This window comes from Pyrgilauda ruficollis, unplaced genomic scaffold (assembly GCF_017590135.1).
Source record: "Pyrgilauda ruficollis isolate IOZ18807 unplaced genomic scaffold, ASM1759013v1 scaffold1, whole genome shotgun sequence".
Taxonomy (NCBI): Eukaryota; Metazoa; Chordata; class Aves; order Passeriformes; family Passeridae; genus Pyrgilauda; species Pyrgilauda ruficollis.
Genome location: NW_024508100.1, coordinates 12,096,724 through 12,121,968, shown reverse-complemented (window position 1 = coordinate 12,121,968; position 25,245 = coordinate 12,096,724). Strand labels below are relative to the sequence as shown.

At 35.2% G+C, this 25,245-nt stretch overlaps 1 protein-coding gene across 4 annotated transcripts in view; it reads left to right on the top strand.

Annotated features, from left to right (window-relative positions):
• KCNIP4 (potassium voltage-gated channel interacting protein 4) overlaps positions 1–25,245 on the top strand; it is a 384,409-nt gene that overhangs the window by 291,117 nt on the left and 68,047 nt on the right. The window contains exon 1 of one of the 4 annotated variants that reach the window (XM_041474944.1): positions 3,365–3,476. The exons of the other annotated variants lie outside the window; for them this stretch is intronic. Coding sequence (XP_041330878.1) covers positions 3,365–3,476 — 112 coding nt within the window. Of the gene's footprint in view, positions 1–3,364; positions 3,477–25,245 lie in introns of those variants that run through there. 4 annotated transcript variants of the gene reach the window in all.

Below are 25,245 nucleotides of genomic sequence, written 5' to 3'. Positions count from 1 at the left end.
TGCAGGGCTACCCCACTGTGTCTCCTTCCTTGTCTGCTTCAGGTCTTAGTGGAGAAGAATTTAAGGACAGTGGAAGATGCAATGTTTAGGTGGGATAGCTTCATAACAAATTCTAGTCCTTTTATTTTTCCCTCTGGGCAACATAGTGAAGAATCACAAGGAAGTTTCTGCAAACTTAAATGTATTGCTCAATCACCACCAGAAGGCCTTGCAAAGTCAAAAATTAAAACTGGATTTAGGGAAAGAGAACAAGCCAGAACAGTGCTTGGATATTATGTCATCCCCTAGGTTTTTTGGTTTTTTTTCAATTTTATGTAAAAAAATGGTGTTTCCTTTTGTGTCCAGGAGGGATACATTATAGAAAAATTCTTTTTCTTTCAACAATTCTTAAAATTTGTTTGTACAGTCAATACAGGCACCACATAAGAATGTTTCAGACAAATATTTGTTTTCAAATTACTGAAAAAAACAAGAAGTGTGTAAGAGAAATTGCAATGGAGTTTGAATTTAGAAGGATAAGCATACAAAGAGTTACTGTACATAGAATGTTATTATCTGCTTATTCAAGATTGATTAAATTTTCAAATGTTTTGGGGCATAGAATTTTTTTAATTGAACATTTTCCAGAAGATTTCACATCTCTAAGTAATATTGATGTTTTAATCTGTTGCATGGCATATTGCAGGAAAGATTTCATGTATCACTTCCTTCTCCACATTTTTTATCCTTGCTGCTTTACTTTCTAGGGTTAAGGCTTGGAGACTCACAAATTCAGTGTATGTTCCCCTAACTTAAAGAACTATAATGAGAAATAACAGGAAAAGTCTATTGCTTTTTTTAAGGAGGTATTCTGTGTAGTCAGTAATCAGTTACATTAATTCAAATGGATGTTCTCAGCTTATTTATTTTTTTTTTAATTTAAAAATTCTTCTGTAACTCGTTTGCTGTGCAGGTAGAACTGGCCCCTAAAACTCATCAAATTCATAATTTTTCTCCTTTTTGTCTTTTTTTAAGAGGTCCAGGCCTTTCTTCTTGCGTAAAAGCAGAAAACAAAACCTTGGCTGTGTCTGGGACCATTCTTGCTGGGTGGCTTTCACTTGTAAGTGGGTTGGCACCTTCACTGGTGGAGTATAAGGGCCTCTGCTCCCAAAATGGGCAGCTCAAGAACACAAGGTAGCTTGAAACTACTGTGTGAAAGGAGAATGTGACTGACAGATTTCTCCATTTTAATAATTTCCATGAGACCATTTGTTAGATATACATAAGGCCCATAAGGCCTCTTTCACCACTGTAGTGTGAGTGTGGCATTATATTAGGATTATTGTTTCTACAATATTGTAAATGTTTGTTCATGCTTCGTCATTGAAGAAAAACAACACAAATTTGAGAAAAAGAAAAGCCTATGTAGGTATAACCTCAAGGAAAAAATAGAAGCCAGGGATGAGAATGGGGTCAAGATTAACATGTCAGAGCCTTAAAAGGAGAAGATTATATGGAGTACCTAGAAATCGTGAAGAGGAAACAAAATGTTAGTTTTCTTTTAAGAGGAGAAGAACTTAACAGGCAAATTTATTAAATCATTAATATGGAATATGAGGTAAAAAGTAATGACATGTTTGGAAGGTGCAAATGTGGGATAGTGTATTTGGTTTGATTTATTTTTACTGTGCTTTCCTCTTAAGATATTGTTTTAGCTTTACAGGTTAATAGGAAAGTGAACTGACACAGACCGAGAGCATATATAAATAATACAGAACTCACAACATTCTAGTATAAAATATCCAGAAGCGTAAAATCAAACAATATTCTTGCTTCTGTATTGACTAGATATAACATAAAATTAACTGAAGCACACACATGCATTTTTGAATGAATAAAAATATATAGATTCTAGAGTTCTGTTTACATTGTCCTTCAATGTGTACAGCCTTCAAAGAAAACCAAAAAAAAGCTGATAATAAATTGTGGATTACATTTTTCTTTCTCTACGTGGTAGCCCATAAACAACAGATTGTTTATGTTACAACTTGCTGTGCTAATTTAAAATTATAATGACTTTTTGAACAAAAATAGAAATATCTGAACTTCTTGATAGTTAGAACATTTTTTTCTTGTCTAAAGAGATTAGCAACCTGAATAGTTGATACTGGACATAATTTATGTATTTTTTTTAGTGTTAGAACCTATATTTAAATTAGTAAAAATGTCTAAAATATTTTTTTTCTGAGGCTTCCCTTCCCCTTATTGTTATGCTTTGTATAGCAATGGACAGGATTTATTTAAATTTTTAGGATGTGCACAAGGGTAAGCATTTAGGCATAACCTTGTATTCATTATGCATGCACTGTATAAATATTCTTCAGAGCGTATTCTTCACACTGGGTATCCTCTTGGTAATCACATTAATAAACAGAGGACAATTAGTTTTATACAAACTATCTAATAAATCAGCTGGGATTCTTTTCCCCTCTTGTGTAGCCTGGGTAAGATCTTCCCAGGAAAATGCTGAATACCCATTAATGTATATCAGAGTTTGGGGTTCAGCACTTCTAGGTTCATGTGCTGAGGTAGAAAAGCATTGTTTTGTTTCTTAATCAATAAAGAATACATTCTTCCTGGCTATGGATCAGGAGTTTGTGCAGTGCATGTCTCCTTGACAGCACTGTATTTTGCTAGCTGGTGGCACTGATCATGCTGATGTGTATTTCTTTAATTCCTATTCTCACTTTCAGTGAAGATTTAATTAAACTCTGGTGATGCTTAAGAAGAGGAAGGGGCAGCGTTTCTCTGATCATTGTTCTTTCTAATGCAGAGGGCGGTAGTTTTCTGACATGCAGCATTTAGCACGTGAAAACAGATGTCTGTTTTTAGCAAACTGTCATTTCTCAAACTTAACAAAAATGGTGCTAAGAGGAGCTGGGGAAAGGCTGTGGAGCTGGGCAGAACTGCAGCATCTGGGTCTGGGAGCGCTGGAGCACTGAGCTCTGGTAGCAGCGTGCTCCCTCGTGCAAGTTTCCAGAGAGCTTTTCTTCTTGGCACTGACACAGCCAAGTCTCCTGCTCGGCACAGATGTTCCTCCAGCAGCTGCTCCACGGATACAATGTCATACCCAGAGGTTCGTGGTCCACCTCAGCCTTCTAGGAGGACTCGCTACTGATGAAAGCAAATGCTCACAGAAGCATGAGATGCAGGGCTTTATCTGATACTTTATTTCAGCTAGAGTGGCTGCTGAACTGCCACTGCTTGGTATAGTGGTGCTTTACACCACTGCAAATTTCTTCAAAGCAAACTCTTGGTAAAATCCTCTAATTTCCCTCTGATTGCAAACCGGTGTGAAGACTGGAATGATTTGCCTGTTGGAAGAATGTTGACTCTCGAGTGGGAGTCGGAGGGACTACAAACAGTGGGTATTGTTGTGATTATATTTGCATCTCTGAAGCTGCTTCATTTGCTGGGACTGATTGATTTTTCAGAAGGTAAAGTGGTCACTCACAGTTTGTGCTGTTTGTAGGTTTGGTGTCTGATCTGCTAAAATAGAGAGCATCAGCTATTAGGGCTGTGAAATGAAAAAAGTGAAAGTAACAGACTAAAAACACTGCTTTGCTTCTATTGCTTTTGCTTTGTTATTGAAAACAGAAGTAGATGCTAGCATAAGATTTTTGTTTCGCGATGAATTTACAACTGTGAGAGGATGTTCCTTAAAAAAAGGCTGAAATAGTGAACAAAACACCTGTCAGTTGCCTTTGAAAGCTGTTCAGTGCTACTGAACAGTTCAGTTCATGTTTATAAAATGCTTTGCTTTTCTGATTTATGATGCAATTAGAGTTTTCTTCTGTATAAGTATCTGTGTTTTAAAAGTCTGTTTCACAGATAAATGCAATACACTGTTATTACAGGATGAGCTTTAGGATCAAGCCTGTTGTACATCTTCAAAAAAGAGGCATAGATGCCAACATTAAATGTGTGTATTTAAAATATATATCATTAATATATGTTTTAAAATTCCTGTTGCTTGCTCAGAATCTTGTTTGCTCTCTACTTTATGAGTCATATAATTTCATCTACTCCCAAAGAGGGCTTCACATTAATTTATTAGGACTTTTATTTCTATAAAAAAGAAGGTTTTTCACATTTTATAGAAATAAGCTATTTCAGGTCAGTTATAACAGATTTTTTACTGTCAACTTTTCAAGTTTTTCACAAAATGTCTACTCAGTCACTGAAGCCCTTGCTTAAAAAATACTTGCTTTTGTCATTATGGTTGCTCATGTCAGTCCAAACCAATCCTTTTTGCTGGGTAACTGCTTTCAGTCAGAATCACACAGCCAAGGGGAGCACTCCAGTTCCCTGGAACATTAACTTTTCATCATGGAATAGGATCTTTGATGGATGTAGATTCACATAATCACCTCATAAAATTGTTCAGAGTGCTGATAAAATTTGAAATCTTTAGTACTTATATAGTTACTGAACTACTGAAATAAATCATCTCTCAAATTGTATGTGGTGAGAATATATATTTGCTTTGTTACTATATAATGTACTGGTTATGGAATTACTTTTTCAATTCTAACCAATGGGTAATTTACCTTATAGCAGTGCTCACTTTTGGGGTTTTTAATACTCTGTATAACATTTAATACTCTGTGTAACATTTGTGACATGTAAAAAAAGTCATCATGGATTATGGATTAGCTTCAGCTTTATTACATATGGTAACAAATAGGGAAAAAAGATTGAAATGCAATATTGCTTTTTTTAGCATATATAGAGTTAGAGCCTTTTCCTGATTTCTCTCTGGTATTGTCCTTAAGTTTGTGGGAAAAGGTTTTATGTGCTTTCAGCTCTATTAAATCACTTTTTAAAAAATCCTCCTGGTACAAATTACACTGATTTTAATAATAATAATAAGTTCAAGATGATCTATCAATTTAAGCACAACTTTTTGTTCTAATGCACCCATTAGTGTCATGACATTTTCTCATATGATAATAATTTCACTCAAAAGTGAAACTTAGCAACATAAACCAATCCCTAAATGTAAAAAGATTAAACTTTATAATGTACAATTGATTTATTTACAATTGCAGTCTGAGTAACTCTGGTAGCTTGAGGGATTTCCAGTTCCCCTGAGGCTGATATGTGCTAATCAGCTTTTCCATGTTTGGGTACCTCCACTACATTAAACAACAATTCTGCCCCAAATGGTTAAGGAATATTTTTTATAGTGTATTCAGAACTAGTGATTTGTTGTTCACCTACTGATTGCAAGGAAAGGTGTTCTGTTCATATCCAAGGAGGAGCACATTTAAACTGCCAGCGTTGATCTGGAAACCAAAATAAGCAATGAGTCCTCCACATCTACCACATGCAGGTAGGTCATGGGTCATATGCTGAAACAAGTCTGTTCCCATAATTAGGCTTTCTGACTGCTTAACATGCTTGTCTTAACATCCCTGATAACATTGACTTATACTGCAAATATCACTGAAAGAAATGACAGCATGCCTGATGTTTGCTATTTCAGGGCAGAAAGGACAGATAGAGGACAAATCCTTAGGTGCTAACTTACTACAACGCCACAGATTTTAGTGCAGTTATAGTGAAGAAGAGCCTGACTTGCCCTCATCTCCATGAGAAAACAGGAGAACCCAGTCAATCTGCTTAGTTTTACTGAATAAACTGAGTCACAGAATTAACTAGGTTGGAAAAGACCTTTGCCATCATCGAGCCTAAGCTATATCATTACAGTATTCAACAACTGGCAGGTCAGAGAGAAACCTGATTTTATCCTGTGTCCCAGACTAGGGACTATGTTATTCTGATTCAATCATTCTCTACTTTCCAATAAGTAGAAAACAGACCAGAATGAAGACAAAGCTGGCTTCACTGGAGGCAGCCAGCTATTTCAGTTAAAAGGACAGAATTGAATCAATACAACTTTTACTAGGAGAGATTGAAACTCCCCTTTCCCTCTCCTTCCATTACTTTGAGATTGGTTTGACACTGACCATTATCTTCCCTCCAACTTTCTTGCCTGGAGATTTTTCTGCTGGGCAGCTTCACTCCAAAGCTTTTGTTTTGTTACTCAAGCTGGAAGGGGAGGAGAGGAGGGAGATCAAACTGAAGCAATGGGTCAGAACAGGGCCAGGCTTAGAGGGAATTCATCCACCAGAAACTTGGAGGTGAGAGAAGGCAAAATGAAGGATTCACATTGCATTTCTGTATCCAGAACAGCTGTCAAGTAGTAGGTATGCAGAGAGGTTATCTAAACATGTGTGAACAACTTTTTAAAAATCAGGGAACTGCACAAATCAAAGTCTTTGAAAGGACAAACTCTATTCCTTTTCCTACATCATGCACTGATTGTATCTTGAAATAACGTCTCTTACAGAAATGTTTTTCTTTTACTTGTGAATAGAATCAGCCATTGTTGCAATCTTTTTAGACTCCCTTTTCCCTTTCTTTTTCCTTACACTAATCTCTAACAGTCTCCAGAGCTTGTTATCTTTCAAATGCTTATTCAGATATAAATGTCATGTTTGGCATGTGAATATCCTATAAACTTTGTGTCTTTTGGTTAGTAGGACTCACTGGTGTCTGTATGTCTTTAAACTCAATAGGCTATCAAGGGTAGGTAAGAATAATTGATCCTTAGTTTCTCCTACTGTGATGCAAAGAAAAGATCAGTTCACTTGTTGTTATCAATGAACATATTTGGCTGCAAAGTCAGCTTTGTGAGTAAGTAATTTGTTGCTTTAGCTATAAAGTGGAAATTGGTTCAGGGTGTAAATAGAGGTAGTTTATAATAGAGGTAGTTTTGTGCCTTAGGATATATCTGCTCTATGCAGGTACAGAAAAGTCTTTTTCTTCTATCTAATCTGGATGGACAGAAGTCACCTCCAGTCCAAAAATCATGTTAGTGAATTTATCTGTTCTGTCACATAAACTGCTAAAATGTGGCCTCTTTCATAGTTCAGATACTTAAAAGCACAGAGAAGATGTTTGGTCTGTCTGCAACCATCTGTGTTAACATGTTGTTAGCTACCCTTACAGCTTAGTAAAACCAGTAAGGTTTAAAATATTTTCTCAAGTGCAGTATGACTCTCACCCTTATGATATGGGGAAAGACATGCTGATGAGAAATTCTCTATTGCACCATATTTTCTGAGGAAAATAACACTAAAAATCATGGGAGTTTTCTCCTTCTCTGCATGTGGCTGACATGAATGATCCTAATTTGAATGTCCTCTCCATCCACTTAAAGCTGTGTTACAAGTCCAGCTTCCAACAGCCTCCTATGTTGCTCCCTCTCCTGTACAACTTCTCTCAGCCAAATGGGGTGCAATGTAGCATAATTCCACAATAAACAGAAAGGCAAAAATATGCCATGCAGCAGTACCTCTCCCATTGCCTTTTCTCAGCAGCTGCTTATAACACCTGTTCTCAGAAAGATGTTCAGTTCATGTGGTGAAATGACCACCTTCTACTTGTTTGGTTTTTTTTCTCCAGACAATGCAGAATTGACAGAACTGCTTTATTCTGAGTAATCCAACCCTCCTTGTAAACCTTGACAGACATTCTGGATGCAAGGTCTCTAAAGGAGAGTCAGTCTATAGAAGTATCAATAGATTGTGCAGCAGAGAAGAGTTATTTCAGAAGACCAGATGTGAAACTGTATTCAGTTGCTGCTTTAAATCCAACCTTGATCCAAATAGATGTAAAAACTGAGGTGTGAATTGCAATATGCTCATTTATATAGATACGTTTCTCTATGCTTATGTTGGATGCAAGACAGACTGTGAAACTTAATGAAACTTGTGACCATCTTAATACCCAGCCTCAGGGTAGTAGATGGTCTATTTACTCATCACCTGTCCTCAAAAAGTGGCCTTCTCCAGTCTTAGGAGAATGCTTATGTTTGGAAAACAATGTCTTGATTAACCTCAGCATTATTATATTGAAAGTAAATTTTTTACTTTGTTTTACTTTCCTTTTAGTTCAGCGGTTTTTCTACCTGGACCTAATGACATGATGTGCAAATCACATACAAGTGTAAAGTAATGTTCTTGGTAAAGAACAGCAAAAATCACTCCTTCATGTCAAAGTTAGAGAAATCGAGCTTTTATCAGGAGTAAAATGGGACAATTTTAGGAATAAAATGGGACAATTTATGTAAAAGTTTTGAGGAAGGACCTGTTGGTTTACAAAGATCTTTTCATTAACTGCTTTCCATGGACATCTTCAGGGAATTTTAACATCCAGATCAACTAAATCACTATGGAATAGGTCACTTTAGATCCACATCAGTCTGAATTAAATATCTAGATGCTGTGTGAGTTGCTTTTGAGCTTCATTTGAAGTTTCTGTGGTTCTGAGTATTCATCTGAAGGAAGTTATTTATCCAGATATGTGTTGGCTGTTTCTGGCCAAAATCCATGCATTTTGAAAGGAATGGAGGTATTTTCTCCCAGAATATAAATGCAGTCAACCAAAATAAAGGTTGGTGACATATTTGATACCTGCAGCAAAGTCTGCATCCAACCACCTTGCATCTCTCAGTATGGTACATACCTGGTATGTACCAGGAGCTTCCTACAGAATGCCCAGATTAAGCATTTTTCCTGTGCACTCTGCCACTGCTCCATGCCCAGGCTGCTTTTAAAATGTAGCTCTGGATAAAATAATTTATTTTAAGATGACAAAATTTGATATGACAAAATATGATTCTGAAAAACGACTACACTTGTTCAGCTGAGTATAGTTGTGGAGAGAAAAGCTTTGCCTACTCTCTAATGTACTTTAGTGCTGAGAATCTAGAAGGCTTTGCTGTTGGAATAAGATATTTGCAGACATGAATAATCATTGCCTAAAATTCTATAGAACAAGATTCAATATACACAATGATGGAATGACTGAATGAAAAAGAATCCATAATAATGTACTGATTAGAAATAATGCAATCTTCTTTGGTCTTTTGAATCTTAAATTATTTTTTCCATTTTTGATGCATTTCTTCATCAGAATTCTTTGGCCTTTTATATTAATGAGAAATGTGAGATACTCAATGATTTTATAGGGATTCATGCATCTGATTATGTGTAGACCTATTTGAAACATTAAAATTTGCAAAGCAACTGAATCTGTTCTATGTAATGCAAAAATAATAGCATAATTTGGAGATATTACACTACATTTTTTTTTTGTCTAGTATGCACTTTAGCTCATAATAAAAATACTTACAGAATTACCTTGGGGAAAAACTGCAAAAGCAGCTATAAAGCTCATTTTGCAGTCTCATCTGTATATCTGCTTCGTGTTACTAGAGCAGTATGAAGAAGCACAAATGAGACCATTCTGTTTATAGAAGTGAAATATGCCTTCCCAAAATCTAAATGAGGAACTTTTAGAAATAGGCCAATAGTAGTTTGATTGCATGTGTGTATGTATTTGTGTACATTTCATGATGAGGAATAATCTAAAATGAAAACTTTTTGTACCAAATTTTACCAGTAAGTAACTTTTAACAGAGAAGAGATGTCAAGAAAAATAACATGGAAGGTCTGACATAGGTAAAAATAGGTCAATTTAATGTTTCTTTTTTAAAAAAGCCATTACTGATCAATGTCTGCAAATTATGCTAGTGCTAAATAATATCTATTTTCATGTTAAAATGGTAGGATACAGTTGAGATTGATTATAATTTCTTGTAAGTAGATTTATAGATTCCATATGTGCATTTGACTGACTTTTGGATATAGATAACGATACCTTGACTCTTTCTGATAGATATCTGCCCTTATTTTGAAAACATTTTCAGTCTTCCACTAATCACTCAAGAAAGAATAAGTTACATCATAGTGAAAAAAAATCCTTGTTTAGAAACATAACTTTCATAAATTAGAAGGAAAGATATTGATCACTGAAATGAGTCAAACCAAAACAAAGTGCAACAGTTTAGTGACTGTTTTGTGATGCTCCAAGAGGAGACTTGTTCCTTGCAGGTAAAACTGCTGGACTTGAAGTGGTAGAGTGGAATTAGAGAAATTTGGGAAAATATAGTTGAGAACCAGTTTTGCTTAGTGGTCAACCACCAAATGGATAAGTAGCAAGGTAGGGAGGGCCTCTTTTTTTTTTTAATAAAATAGAAAAGTTAGGGAAATAATTAAGGTCATGAATTTCAGACAATTAAATTTCTGTATGTCATAGGTCAATCACATTACATTTGAGCATGTACTCCTGAGCAAGGAGAGGAAATGTAGCATTCCCTGCTCAAAACCGAATTCTGTATTTCTGAGTGATCTAATGGGAGCTCCTTACTAAGCTGTGATTCTTCAGACAGTCATAGTGACACAGGGGTTAGTTTCAGCCTAGATATATCTGAAAAATGCAACCATAATGTTTTACCTATGTTCTAGCAGTTTAATCTGTATCTTTCTGTACTGTAAATATTTTAGATTTCTTTGTTTCTCAGTAAAAGACAGTGTTCTGGGTTTTACACGTCATGATGAAATCTGAGCTAAGACAAAATGTGTATGTTAACATTTGTCTTGCGAAGTTATGTTTATGAAGAAATTATCTGATTTACTTCCTTTGAGACAGCAACAGAAGAACATCCAACTTGATGTGAAATAGCACTCCTGGGGAAAGGTATCACTCTCTACAAGTGGCAGAGCAGTGGTATTCTTTATATTGACATACTTATTGCTAGGTTTTTTTTATAAGAATACTTGTGATTAATATCCTTAGACTATTAGCTAATCTGCAATCAGCATCACCCTATATTTCTTCTCTAGTTTGAATTGTTTACAAGTTTCTTTATTATTTCCCTGTCAGACAGGTACCAATTGTCAGCAACTTCAATTATATAATTAAAACAATCACAAATAAATAGACAGCTGGATTGGCATTCAGGAACTCTCATTGTGATTTCTTTCCTTTTTAACCTCAAAAAATCTAGAAAATGGTAAAAATTATGCTGGTTAACTCATGGGTTGTTGTGAGAATGAGTAGGTTGAAAAAGTGGCATCCAGTGCTAAAGTGGTGTGGCCATATGATGAGTACTGAGAGACAGACATCAAGAGATTTCTCTTAGTCTCATTGTCAAAAATCAGGTTTGAAACTTGAACATGGTGAGTGATAATAGCTTCAAACTGTTGAGACATTTTAAACCAAAATGTCACTCTGAACCTAGATAGAAAGATGTTTGCATTAGTCAGTATCCAAGACTTCTTGGTTTTTACTAGTAGTAGCATGTATTTTCTTGTTGAGAAAGCAAGTAGTCTCACCTCATATACCAATGAAAAGCTGGTTTAGAATAAATGACAGTAAGATTTTGACTGTAGCATGGTGAGTACCTTATGTTGTACTCTTATACACAATCTGCAGTTACAAATGCTTCATATTACCTATTCTTCTTAATACAAACCTGTTGATTCTTCTTTGTTTGTTATGAATAATGTATTTGTTTGAACTCATATGTTTATATGTATAGAGTATACACTCCTTTATGAGATACATAGCATATAGAATGCATTTATACATATATGCAATGAAATATGTATGGGATTAGATTATTTAGATTATTAGATTATTATTATTTAGATTTAAATTTATGGTGTATTAAGTGCAGGTAGTTGAATTTGCCATATTTCACAGGCTGAAAATTAAAAAAATACCTTAGGTGGTTGTTTGAAATATTTCAAATACATGGCTCATTTCTCAGTCTGTTACTCATGTGACTAGTTTTTAAATACAACAAATTTTTAATAAAAATGCATTTTTAATTTCAGTATAAGGTGCTTTTTTGTTAGTAAAGAGTGGCATTTTCCTATGGATTCAATTTTCCCATACCTAAGAAATAGAATTAATTTGAGTTTAAAATAATTTGAAAGGGTTTTTTTCGTAGTTTAATGTTGTATATAGAGTTTTTCTTGTTATATTTCAATAATGATGCTCTGCAAATAAATTTTTCTCTTTTATATTTCAATAATAAGTATATGCCTTACATTGCTTTGGTTCTTTCTCCCTCTGGGCAGTCTTTTGTCCTCATTACTGAAGTCACTAAATGGAGCCAAATCAGTTAACTTGCAATAATCATTTTGGGATTGGATTCAGCCCCTGATCCTTGGGTAGATCAGAAAACTAACTTTTCTACCTGTTTTTCTCACTCAAAGAAGTGTAATGCATTGTAGCAAATACAGAGTTTCTAGTGTATAACAGATTTACATATGCCCATCACTTTACTCTCTCAGAATACTGAGTGCATTTCAAATATAGCAACCAACAGGAAAGTGTAAGCTGTTCTTATAGAAGCAGGGAACTTCTGTGTATTACCAGTAAATGGATTCTTCATTGTGTACCCATATGTTACCATGAATTCGTGCTTGTAGCTTTTTTCCGAATGGAGACAAAATTGCTGAAAATAATGTCATTAAAAGCTTTTATTCAGATCTCTTTTATCCATGCCAGGTTAAACTTGTATCTCATAGATGAATGAATAGAAGTATCTTAAGTATTGTAATTAAGTAAAATCCTGAGTAGCAAATTCTTGCTCTTATGAATTTTATTAAATGGTGCAATTTGGCATAATTTGTATAACAAGATACAGTAGTTGCAACAATTCTCTTGGTTATTATTTTAAAGATTAGATTTTCTGCCTAAAGGCTTTACAGTTCGGGGCTATTTCTCTTTGTACCACTTCAGAAGCGGCCAGAGAAAAGGCTGGCAATGCAGGGAGCAGCAATCTTATTTCGAGTTCTCTGCTGCTGAGAAAGAGCAAGTAGCAGCAGGTCAATATTCTCTGATGGGAGGCAGAGAGAGGAGATTCAGTGCAATGCCCAGGTGAATCCAAAGCAGAACAGAGTGGGTTCCCCAGTCTTCTGGAGTGTTGAGGAGGTGGCAAAGGAGATAACATTTGCATGGAACAGCATGACTAAGCATAAGAGTTTGTGCTGTATAGATAGGTCAGCCATGCCCTGAAGCATTGCAGTGGATGCACATTTTTAAGGAGGACTTAGAACTATAATAGGTTAATTTGTTAATCACAGCATGGTTTGTTAAGGACCTGATGATATTAGCAACCTTTTAAGAGTGGATAAAAACAAGAATAAAGATGGGGTGGGGGAGGGCAGATACAACACCAAAAAATTAAACTGTTTAGGATTTTCTGTACTTGCCATTTATCTAGGGAAGTAGTTATTGACTGCTTGGATGAGAAGTGAACACTTGAAAACCAACTGGTTTTGAACAAAGAAGACTGGCAATGCAGGACTACAAATGGAGATGCTCTGTATTTTAGAAGATTTGAACTATGAGTTTTGGGGCAGATCTCAGAGGAAATTTTCCAGCAGATTAGGCCACATCAATTCAGTTCCTAGATATTGATCTTTGTGACCCAGTTTAGACACCTTCATTTGAAAATGTAGTTTAAGCACTAGTGATTCTTTTCATGCTATTTATCCTCAATATAAAGTCTTTTGCTTTTTGATGTGTTTTTATGTTTTTTAAGTTGTATGATCAATCTCTTCATGGAGATGAATCCAGACATGTATAAATCATGTGGTTTGATGTGAAGTGTAGCGGACTCAGATATCCAGGAAGCTGCTTGGAAAGTGCATTAAATTGCTTCACACTGAGAGAACAGTTTTTATAGTCTTGGTTTATGAACAATCTCCCTCATTCATGTTTCAATAAAGACTAGTCTTACCCTGCAGGAAGTATGAAACATTATTTAACACCAAGTGATTCACAGTGTGGTACTACTGTACTACACAGTTGTACATTTCTGAGAAAAAATTAACTTAATAATAGTTTTATTACTTTAATCCCATGATAATTGAGTTCATAAATTCTTGCTTTGCAATGTATTTGAGAATGGTTAAGAGAGTGTAATTTTAAAAATTGTTGGAACCCTGTCTTATCTCTAGCTGTATTTTTTTTTAAAAAGTAATATTTTCTGTTGCTTTCTTTTCAGTTGTGGTCTTTTGCAAAACCTTTCTCTAAGCTGAAACCTTAGTTCCTGAAAAATTATATAGAGGATTTTGCTAAAGGTCTTCTTGGCTCATTATGCAAATGAGAAAGGAGAAGAAAGTTAACAACTTAGAATTGAGGTTTTGCTTATTTTTCTTTTATGGTTTGTAGAGAAACTGAAATCACAAACTTTTCACAGAACTAAAACTCATGAATCCATGGGTTCACAGGAATGTGAACTGAGAGAATATAGTAAGCCTTCACCTGACTTAATGTTTTCTGATTATCTTTTTTAATATCTATTTTACTATTTGAAAAATATTTTACACTTGAATCATGTTGTTAATTCCCAGTGCTTGCAAAAAAAAAAGAAGTAAATCTCTATATTCTTACCCTAAATGTATTCCTTTAATATGAATTTATCCTCTTGTGATCCCAAGTAGTTTGCACTTTTCAAGAGTGCGTGGAAGGTTTAAAAACAGACAAAAGTACCAAGCTCTCTTAAAGCTGGAATCCAGAGAAACTCAATAGTGGACACATTCTGCAAGCATTCATGTGACAACCCATCTCTTTGAAATTTTCACCCATGTCTGTCTGCCTTAATATATTAGTAGGGCAGAAAGCTCTTTAAAACCAATTTTACTTAGCTAGTACATATGTTAAGACACAGAGGGGTGTTTAAGGCCTAAAAGTTGGATATCTGAACTTCCTGTCCTGCTATAAAGACATGAATTGCACTCTGGATTTTCATACTGGCAGATATGTGCATGTTTCCTCTGGCACATCTTTTCCAGTTCGTAAACATCCTGTTTCCAAAACATTGCTTTACAATGAGTTATTTGTGTGTATGGTGGTTTCATGATAGTTACAATGGGCTGCAGACTGGGTATGCTTTGGGGAAATCATTAATCTTCCTTGAATTATCATATCTTTAAATGTGCAAATGTCCATTAGGTGTATTAAATTAATCATGTAAAATAATATATTTAGCAAATTAAGGTGGTCATGCTCTGTGTGCAATGAAGAAGGCAAATACACAACATATTTGCTTTCCATAGTACTATGATTATGTTCTTGCAATAGATGTTGGGATTTTCTAAAAACTGTTTTTGTCTGCAGATAATTTTTTATTTTAATTGCAAATTTTCCTGCAGTCACACATTGCACACCCTTAGTTCCCCACCACCAAAAAGGCTGATATGTGATCATATTTTCAGGTGATTCAGCTTGTTTTGTGGAAAATCAGCCAGCACTAAATGCTCAATAACTGTATTTCACTTAGAGTCTGTCAATTTGTGTTTGACACCAGTCAGCTATTTGTCACTCAACAGGATAGAAAGTATCTCTGAAAGTGCTATTTTAAATTAGAATTGAAAGCTTAGATTTTTTTCACTTCAATCACCACGTTTGTCATCCTGCAGTCCTCAGAAATGCCATGTTTGTCAATTGGAGTGAGAGGAGGATGGGAGCAACCTCTGAGCAGCTCAGTGTTATCTTATTTTTTGTCTTCTGCATAAACCAACACATTAAAGGCCAAGTTGTAATCCTGAAGTGAGAGTTAAAAGTAACTTTAAAAAAATGCATTTCTTGATGTTATGGTAGCAGATAGTGTTTTATTTCAATCAATGAATAAAATACTATTTATTGATGCTACATGTTTTAATTTTTTCCCCTTACCCTCCTAGAAGTAGTAGGATATTAAAAATTAAATAACAAAAATTAATTCAAACTTTTGTGATTTACATCCTTTGCTAAAGGATTCATCAGAAGGACTGGGCTGGAATTAACTAAAGTTATCCTCCTTCAAAATTATTATGACTATATGATAAGGTGCTGGATTATGAAGGTGTGAATTTGTGATATGCAGTGGATGTGTAATAGGCTTAAAGAAGGAAAGCAGGACTGTTTGTCAAATGTATGTCCAAAATATTACATGACAGTCCCATAGTTTAAGACTATATTCAAAAATCTATTTAAAATTGAGTGGAAATTATCTGAAGGTTGTCTACAGAGGTCTTTAATGGTGATTTATATTGTGGTTGTACATTGTAATAATGAATAACAAAAAGCTTCCTGGAGGAAGAATGATCTAAGTATAGTAAACCTTAGCCACCTAGACAATATTTGTCCAGAAATTCTTGAAAAACCCCTAGGGACTCTAATTAAAAAGGAGGGAAAGAAACTATTACTAATTATTAATCTCCACAACTAAACTGGTGTAATTAATTGAAAAATAATGGTAACTGTCAAAGCAAACTAAAAAGGCACAGTTTCTGCCAATATTTATTGGATTAGATCTTCCTGTTTTCTCCAAGTTGGGTACTGCAGTGGTGCTGCCTTGTCTTCTGATAGCTGCGTTCACAGGTTGGATGGACGCAGCAGCCCTGTCCTCATTTAAAGCTCTGTGTGACCTCACTTTAACCTTCAGTCCAGCACTGGCTCCGTGGCACAGACAGCCTACCTGACCACTGCCCTGGGAGCTGTGGCTACGACTGTGCCTGGCGTGTTAGCAGGGTGTGTTGCTCTGGAGACAGACAACCTCTTCCCTTTCCTTTTCCTATATGTATTTAAAATACACTCAGTGCTATGTACACATCATCAGCAAGGCAAATTTCAGACAGCAGAGACTATGAATAATATTTTCAGTGTAATCAAAATGAACTTCAGGCTAAAAACCCTCTCTCTTATTATTCCTTCTTCAACAATATTTTAAATTAGGTTAATACATGCTGAGGCATTTTACCTGTCACGTTCAAATGAAAGCAGTGAACCATATGCTGGTTATTTTTCTGAATACCTGTTTCATGTGAAAGCTATTTTTGATAAGAACGCACAGTTGTGATAATTCACAGAATACATTTATAATGTATAGCTACTCGAGGCTTGTCCTGCATTTTCTGCCAATTTCCATTTCTTCATGAAGAACCCCCGATTATATTCCTCATTGTTAAAGCTATCAGGTGTTTAGAATACATAAGAAATGCAGAACGTGCCCTCCCTATTGCTATCAGCAAAACAGTGATCTTCAGACAATATGAATAAATTACTGTTTTTCAAAGAGTAGAAAGGTCAGCTTTTACCTCTCTGTTCTTTGCAGAGTGAAATTGTCTGCTTGATACTGTTAGTTTAATAATACCTATTAATAATAATATAGAACTTTTTGTCTAGGAGAAAAAAAACAAATGTCAAAGGACTTTCAGTTCCCTTTTCAGATGATGCACAAATTTATCCATTCACAAAATTGCATTATGAAAATGAGACACAAAATCTTAATTGCCATTTTGTTTTTATTATTGTTTTTCATTTTGTTTTGCCTGGTTTTGTTTGCTTGCTGGGTTTTTTACTGGCACCTGTATAGTAATTGAAAGACATCTGTGGTTTAAGCAAATCCCGTAGGCAAACTGCTGCATCACAGCGGCTGACTGTTTTAATAGTTGTGAAGAAATACCTTTCTGGGCAATTCATTTGTAGTAATATCACCTCTAGGCTTGTTCTGCAATCTCTAAGCTTTCCTTGATCACATGCTAGCAGAGAAGAATATCTCAGCAAAGGCAATTTGTTTTGAGATCCTCTGTGCCACAGAAAAGAAGTGATGTCTCCATTCCCAGGAGAGGAATGGTCTGGAGACCTTATGTAGTGCTTGGGCTGCTACCTACTGCCCAGAGGAAACTAATATCTCAAAATGATGATTGTCTGCTGCATTCAAGGCACATAGAAAAGTGTTTTTCAAGGTTATCTATGAGTTGACTGAGCTTTTCATTTATTCAATACTTGATTTCTTATTATGAAACTTCACAGTCTTCTGTGCTAAGGTAATGTTGGATTTTTTTGTTCGTTTAAAAAATGAATAATTAAAGTTGCTGACCAAGGCACAAATATTCACCTTCTTTTAAATATTGATGGATTTACTGGTAATTATACAGCTGTAACTAAATTTTCTGATTTATTTATAGGTGTTGTTCATTGTAAAAATTATTCAAGGAAATTTACAAAATTGTGGTAATTATATGTGCTGGAACATAGTGCAACTTTGACTATCTCTATAAATAATAGAGATAATTGAATATATGATATAAATTTTTAATATAAACACTTATAACAGTGAAAAAATGAAAAGTAGTATATTTTAGAAGTTCTTCTTCAAGAAAGGCCAGACAAAATTGATTGATTTAGCAAAAACCAAACTTTTCCCTTGGAATAAGTTCCTATTGTTTCCAAGATAAATGGCAAAAAAGCTATAAAAAATTGCTGAGAGGAAAAGGAATATGAACAATTCTTCTGAAGCAGTCTGCATTTTTCAGGCCTGCAGGTTACTCTAGCTACAGCTGCCAAGGTAGAAGTTATCTCGACGGCTAGGCTTTCAGTTCTTTTCCAAAAAGAAGATTTTTGTGATTTTTTTATCAGTAATATTTGTCAGTGAGCAAGAGAAAGCTCATCTATTTGAGAGAGAACTCAGTTACCCTCACTCACTGTCAACTAAACTTTGGAATTTTCTTGTAGCCAAAGGTACCAACCTAACTTACTAAAAGAAGTTCTGTCAAGCTTTAGAATGTGAAGCCATCATAATTCCCTTGTATTTAGATCCCTTTTGGTAAAAGGATACAAAATGATGAACAAATACAAAAAGGATACAAAAATTGATGAACAAATAGATGTTCATCATTATCCAGCTTTTCAAAGACAAAGTCTAACTTTTCTCCTCACAAGGTGCCTGGTTGTGCTAAACAGTTGGAATCTTATTTATTTCTATTACATTACAGGAATCAGAGTAGAAAAGAATAAACCAGGACTAGGATTCGTGTCCAGCTCCTGGCTTTGTAAAATTGGTCTGATCTGCACAGATCTGTTATGCCTGCAATGACTGGTGTTAGAGCTTGAGAAAGTGTTAGGTACTGATGGAGAGAGTATAACTGTATAATTTTCCAGCATTGTTCTTCCTGTATACTTAACAAACCCTTGTTCAAGGAGAAAGGCTGGATGTCAGACTGACATTTTCAGTAGGGACCGGAGTAAACCAGACATGAAATTACATACGCTTTTCTGACCAGTCTTTATAAAAATATTTTGCTTGAACTTTTACTGCCAAATGAGACTGTAACATTGTCTGTTGTGGAAACTCATAACAAAGGTTTTCCCATGGCACTAGTGTTGGTAATAATATGCCTCTGCTGTGACTTAGCCACTTTTTAGGGGTTAAAACTTCCTCACTTGAAACTTCCTGACCATTACATTTCTAAAGATACAATTTACAAATAATATCATGCTGCTATCAGGGTGCTAGGCACATTTTTTCTCTGCAGGAAAACAATCACAGGGATGTGTACATTAAAGGACAATTATTTCCATTAAAGTCTGAACACTTAAAAATCAGTTAAGTGAACTTTGTTTAAACTTAGAAAAACTGAAAGTTAGAATAGGATCAGAGAAATTATTACTTGGTAGGGTCAAATACATGATTAGCCATTCAATCTAATTTATGGTATTGTCTTGAGTTTACCTAGAAAATTGTCAGTAGTGAAGATGACAGCTATGAATAAGCATGACTGAAAATCAACCCAGAGAGTTCTCATCAGTAGCATGTGGTGTCACTGTATTATGGCACAAAAAGTAAGAGAAGTTTTCAAGACACAGTGGTTATAAGAAACCTCTTATTTAAACCTGGTCTGATGTGGCTTCCAGTGCACCCAGAAATGTACATTAGTCATCCTTGTAAAATCAACCTTTCCCAACAATTACCAGAGTGATACATGGATACTGCTGTTGTTTCATGGACACAAAAAGCTCTGCAAATCCATCCTTGCTGTTTCTGAGTTTAAAAACATAAATAAATCCTGCAGAACTCTGAGCACATGGCTCTGCTAGAGATGAGGTAATGGCTGGATTGCTATGGAAATTTATGGATCTCCAGCAAACCATGTTAAAAATGTACTGTATTAATATGCAGAGTCAGAGTGGCTCTTTCATAGTAAAAATCAAATTAAGTAATGGAATTATTGGGGGTTACTGTTGTACTCTTGTTGGTACAAAAATGCTGTCTAACTGAGGTGATTCTTCCTGTTAGAAAATGTAATAAAGTATTTGGGCTCGGTACAGCTGTGTTCTGCTGTGGGTCTAGGGAGAAAAGTAAGGAATGCCTTCAGAATGGCTCTTGGGTTTTTTGTGAGTCACTCTGACAGCCTAAGGAGTGCTTAAAAAGAAGTGTTATCACCTCTGGAGCAGGCATGAGCAATTACTAAGTGTTTTTGAGGTGCTACTTTGTCATCACTTCTGAAATTTCTCTTCTGTATTTTTTTTTTCTGAATCTAAACTTTCCTTTTCACTTGTGGAAGGTTCATAGAAATCTCTCATCCCAAAAATTACTTGCAGCATTTGGTTGCAGTTAAAGGCTTAATGACAATGATTTCATAAATACTGTGATGAATAAAAGAATGTGTACTACATATATATATTTAAGGTTAATGAAGGTTCACTGAAAATAATAGATACTTGTCATTCTGATCTTTCAAACATACCACTCTGGTAATTGTAGTATTGTCACTAACATTTTGGCAGCCTCAGAAGTTCATGACAGTGACATATCAGTCTGTGCCAAAGGGACCCTTAATCTGGATAAGGCCTTACTCAATTTCATATCTTTGGCAAACAAAAAACCCTTTTTTTCTCAAAACTTAATTAAACGGAGTTCCATCTGGTGGGACTGAGAAGGGGCATGTGCACATCATTTCTTGGTTCTCTGCAGCTGAGGACAATTGTTGAAATTCAGTGTGGGTAATCTTATATTTGGCAGAACCTTGAGCATCTTTGACAACAAATTCTTCAAATTTTGGCATCTTTGACAACAAATTCTTCAAGGAAATGACTTCTAGTTTGTCACTCTTTTTTTCTTCCCTAATGTAATTTCATCAGAATTGCTGTAGGCAACTTGAAGACTTATCTTCCCAACAATTTTCCTTCAGTTCTGCAAGTTGTAAAACACCCACACGTGTAGTACTCTGTAGTATTATCCTATTAACTACTTATAATCTTAATATTACTGATCACAGATTAAAAAAACCCTTAATTTTCCTTATTAAAATGTAATAATCAAAATTAAATGGGAATTATGAGGCAGGAGTACATAAATGAAACATTATTTTAAGGCTGAATTGTAGATAAACACAAAAACCCCACCTAAATATAATAAAAAACTTGCTATAATTAGCCATCCCCCAAGGCTTTGTATTTTTATGTTGCTGTATTGTCACCTGCTTCTGTTAAAATGGTGACTTAGAAGAAAATAAAAATGTGGGAATCACAAGATACTTTCTCAGATTTAGAAATTCTGAAGATTTCATTCAACACCCTGAAAGGGTTTCTCATTCCCATAAAGGGGTTTGAGTTCCACATAGAGAAATAAGCCTTCTGCAATGGAAGCAGAACTCCACAAAGCTCTGATATAAGTGCCAGACTGCCTGGCATACACTTTAATATGCCACAGTTTTGGATACACTTGAGTTTTTTATGGGGAAAAAACCTCCTTCTCTGAACAGCTTAATTTCCTTAGATTCCATCCCAAACAAATCACAGACAATCTCATTTATCCACTGTTTATTCTGAAGGTGGCTGCTTTCAGTGTGCGATGCTAAAATTGCATCCCATTACTCCAGCAAGCAGATTATCCAAAACATATTACAATGCATCTCCTATCCTTTACACAGGTCCTATTCTACATGGCAATATGCACTTCTTAAAACATAAAAATGTGCTTTGGTGTCAGTATTTAATTAGTAGCTTGGGGTTTTTTAAATACTCTCTCTTCCACTGCTTATCAGAGATATCATAGAAAGTAATATATTTTTATAAAATTTCAGCTTGTTCTCCAAAAGGATTTGCAGGATACATCTACTTTTCAGATTTTTTTGAGTAACAATTACATCTCATGTTCTATTTCAAGGTGAAATAACTGATAATGTAAAGTAATTTCAATATTTCATCTGGTTCCCTTGGAAACAGCTTCATTAACAGCCTGTTACAGAATAGTGTATTAATCTTAACAGCTATTGGGTTCAGGACCTCTTGGTACAAGTATATGTAAAATTCAGTCATATGAACTTTAGCATCTCTACTTGCATAGGTTTTGTCTCTTTCCTTGTTGGGATGATTTTATTGTTTATTTGTTAATTTATCCATACAATCTATTGTACAAAAAAATTGATGTAAAACTTCCCTTCTTCCCCTCTTCTGTAACATGAGATCAACAACCTGCTCCCTCTCTGAGCCTCTATGACTTAAAATCTGAGTTAAAGTTAAATCTTTTGTGTTTCTCCATTTCTAGTAGAGAATTCCTACCCTCTTCTACTCAGCTCTCACTTTCAATCTAAAAATTCCTTTAGGTCATCTCTTTTAAATGTGAAGGTGTCATGTCTTCTGAAATTCCTCACTGGAAATGGTGGTCCATGTTACTGGTCCTTTCTTGGATCTCTGGTAGTTGTAGAGGAGATTTTTGTAGGTTCACAGCCTTCTCACACATTGCTGTGTTAATAAAGACTTTATCAGTGACCACTGGGAAACTTTCTGTAGCTCTGCTCTAATTTTTTACAAATTTCTGCTCTTGCTTTAAATTACCTCAGTCATTTCATTTTTATATCATGAGCAATTTAATTATTTTCTGACTTGGTCTAATGAAAACTGTCATTTCCAATTTCCCTTCTTTGTCTTACACCAGCATTGCTGTCTGCTCTCAGATCAGCAACATTCTGGGTTTTTGTTGTTGGTGGGGGGATTTTTGGGTTTTTTTGCAGGGGATTTTTTTTTCTTCTAGTATAAGGGAAAAGACACATAGGGCTCACATAAATTCTAACACCCTGTTAAATTACTGCAGATGTAAACTGTGTTCCAGAGCATGGTAGAACTAAAATGAGACAGATTTCTACTGACAGTGCTGTACCCTCATATCAATAAGAATATTGTAAATATTGTTTCTCTTGACTTCTTTACTAAGTTGTATGTGTGATTTTTGGAGACATTTTAAAGTTTATAATATATTCGTCAAGTTAACTGAATTCCTCAGTAAAAGGTAGTCACAGAGTTTTTCGTAGGATTAATTTTTACCACTCCTACTGCCTTTCATTCAAAGATCCTCAGTGGCATTATTACTGACTTCTTTTTTATTACTGGTTTTTACTGACTGGCAGGTGCTTACTGATTTGATTTTCCAATATGCTCACATCTGTATTCTTTGCTTTAAAACAATAGACACAGCAGACAAATGGAGTGTGGTTTATTATTCTTGTGTTTATCTATTACAAAACTCAAGGAGTGATGGTTCGCCAAGATCACTGTCAAAGTCAGTGATGTTGTTAGAATTTTATCCTTTATTTCCCAGTTTTTGGGATACCCATTCCTGCTGGTGAAAGATACAATAAGGAATATTCTGTATTACTGTAATTTCCGGTACGTCTGTTATGCTTATCTTCACACAAGCTGGAAGGAGATTTTTCATTGTGTCTGTTTCATGTGGTTTCATGGCTTATATCCTGATGCCAGAGCAGAGCAGATTCCTTATAGTTTATATTGTGCTCCATTTATATCTGACTGGTAAAAAGCAGAGTACTCTGAGTGTATGGCTTATTGAGACAGAAGATTTTCAGTCAGGGCCGGAGACACCGGCCCTGATGAATCTCTGAAATGTCAAAGTAGATTGTACAATAAAAACTTGTTCCATGTCAAACTGGAATAAAAAAAGGCAGTGTGAAGAGAGGTTGGGCTGTTGAGCTGTGTAATTAAGCAGTATCTTATGCCTAGTGTGAGGCTGAGGTTCTGGACATAGGAGTGATGTGTAACTGTGCATCGCTGGTTCTTTGATAAATGCCCCTGTGCATGTTTTACTACATTCTATGTTCATGGAAATATGAGATGGTTATCTATTTTTTTCTTTTAATTCTGTAAGGATTTGAACAGAAATCCTTTGCTAATGAGGAAAGATGGGAGTGAATCCCTCATTGGTAGATAGACATGTTATGTATTACCACTAAGACAAGAAATAGGATGGGATGCTAAACTCCCCCAAAAAATGTGCAAACTGAACTGTACCTCTCAAGATTTCTTTTACAGAAGAGTTCATTCATTAATAACAAGACCTCTAAACTAAACTGCTCAGTCTAATTGTGGAAAAATAATCTGAATATTAGTTAAACATAAGACAGGACATACGTAAGTCACACAGTGTTTATGATATTTTAAACAGGTTTATGCCATGTGCTTTTTCCTAAAAGGTATTTGAGTTATGTTCCCTAACTAAAAGGAAAAGCTGCTTAGATAAACAAATCTGCAATTATAACAGGAAACCTACATCAAAGTCCAATTTACATCTAACAAGACAGCCAAAGAGTTCCTCTTAGTCCATCAGTTCAGCTAACAAACAATTTAAAAGCTAAAGCCTCAGCATAATTACACATTTTTGGCTGAAATGAAGCTTCAGTAGATGTACAACTTTCAAAAACAGCCAGTGGAAAAAAACCCAACAGATATGTAAAAATAAATATAAGTAAAAGTAGTTACAAAAAAAAGAAAAAAAGGTCAACTTTTGTTGTTTGTTACTTACTTTATCTGGTATTACCTCTGAACTTTACATACCCATAAAGATACTATCACTTTGTGTGGCTGTTTAGACCCAACAAGCTCTTAGACATTTTTACAAGCAATAGATTATTTTGCCAAACCGTGATTTTGGCCAAACCATAATCCAACACTGTGCTTTAGTGAAGTTCACTGAAAGATGCTAAAGGATTTGAGAATGTTGCAAGGCACTAACTGGACAATATATCCCAAGGGATCAAGACTCAAGAAGCACTCCTGTCCTGACACATTCTCACAGAATTCTTCTGGAGCACCCGCATTGCACCACGGAGATGGCAAAACTTTGCCCCAGTTTCTCTCCCAAACCTCTGCAATTCACCAATGTTCATAATTAAAATTACTTTAAAATTAAGGTCCTTGTTCTGGGTCACAATAATTACCATGGTGATTTAGGGAATATAGCTATGTATAATTTCAAACTCACTTTGAGAATTTGAACTCTGTACTTGTAACTGTGTCAGACTGAGAACTCCATTTGTACTCCACTTTCTACCTCCATATTGGGAAACAAGCTAACAAAGGATGGTCAAGCTTCGATTCAATTTATTAATGTGAAAGTATTTTAAACAATTTTGAGTGTTGCCACATGTGATCTTTGATCATCTGCAAAAGATATTAGACTTCATCTGATGAACATGCATGAAAGTTGTAAAAGAT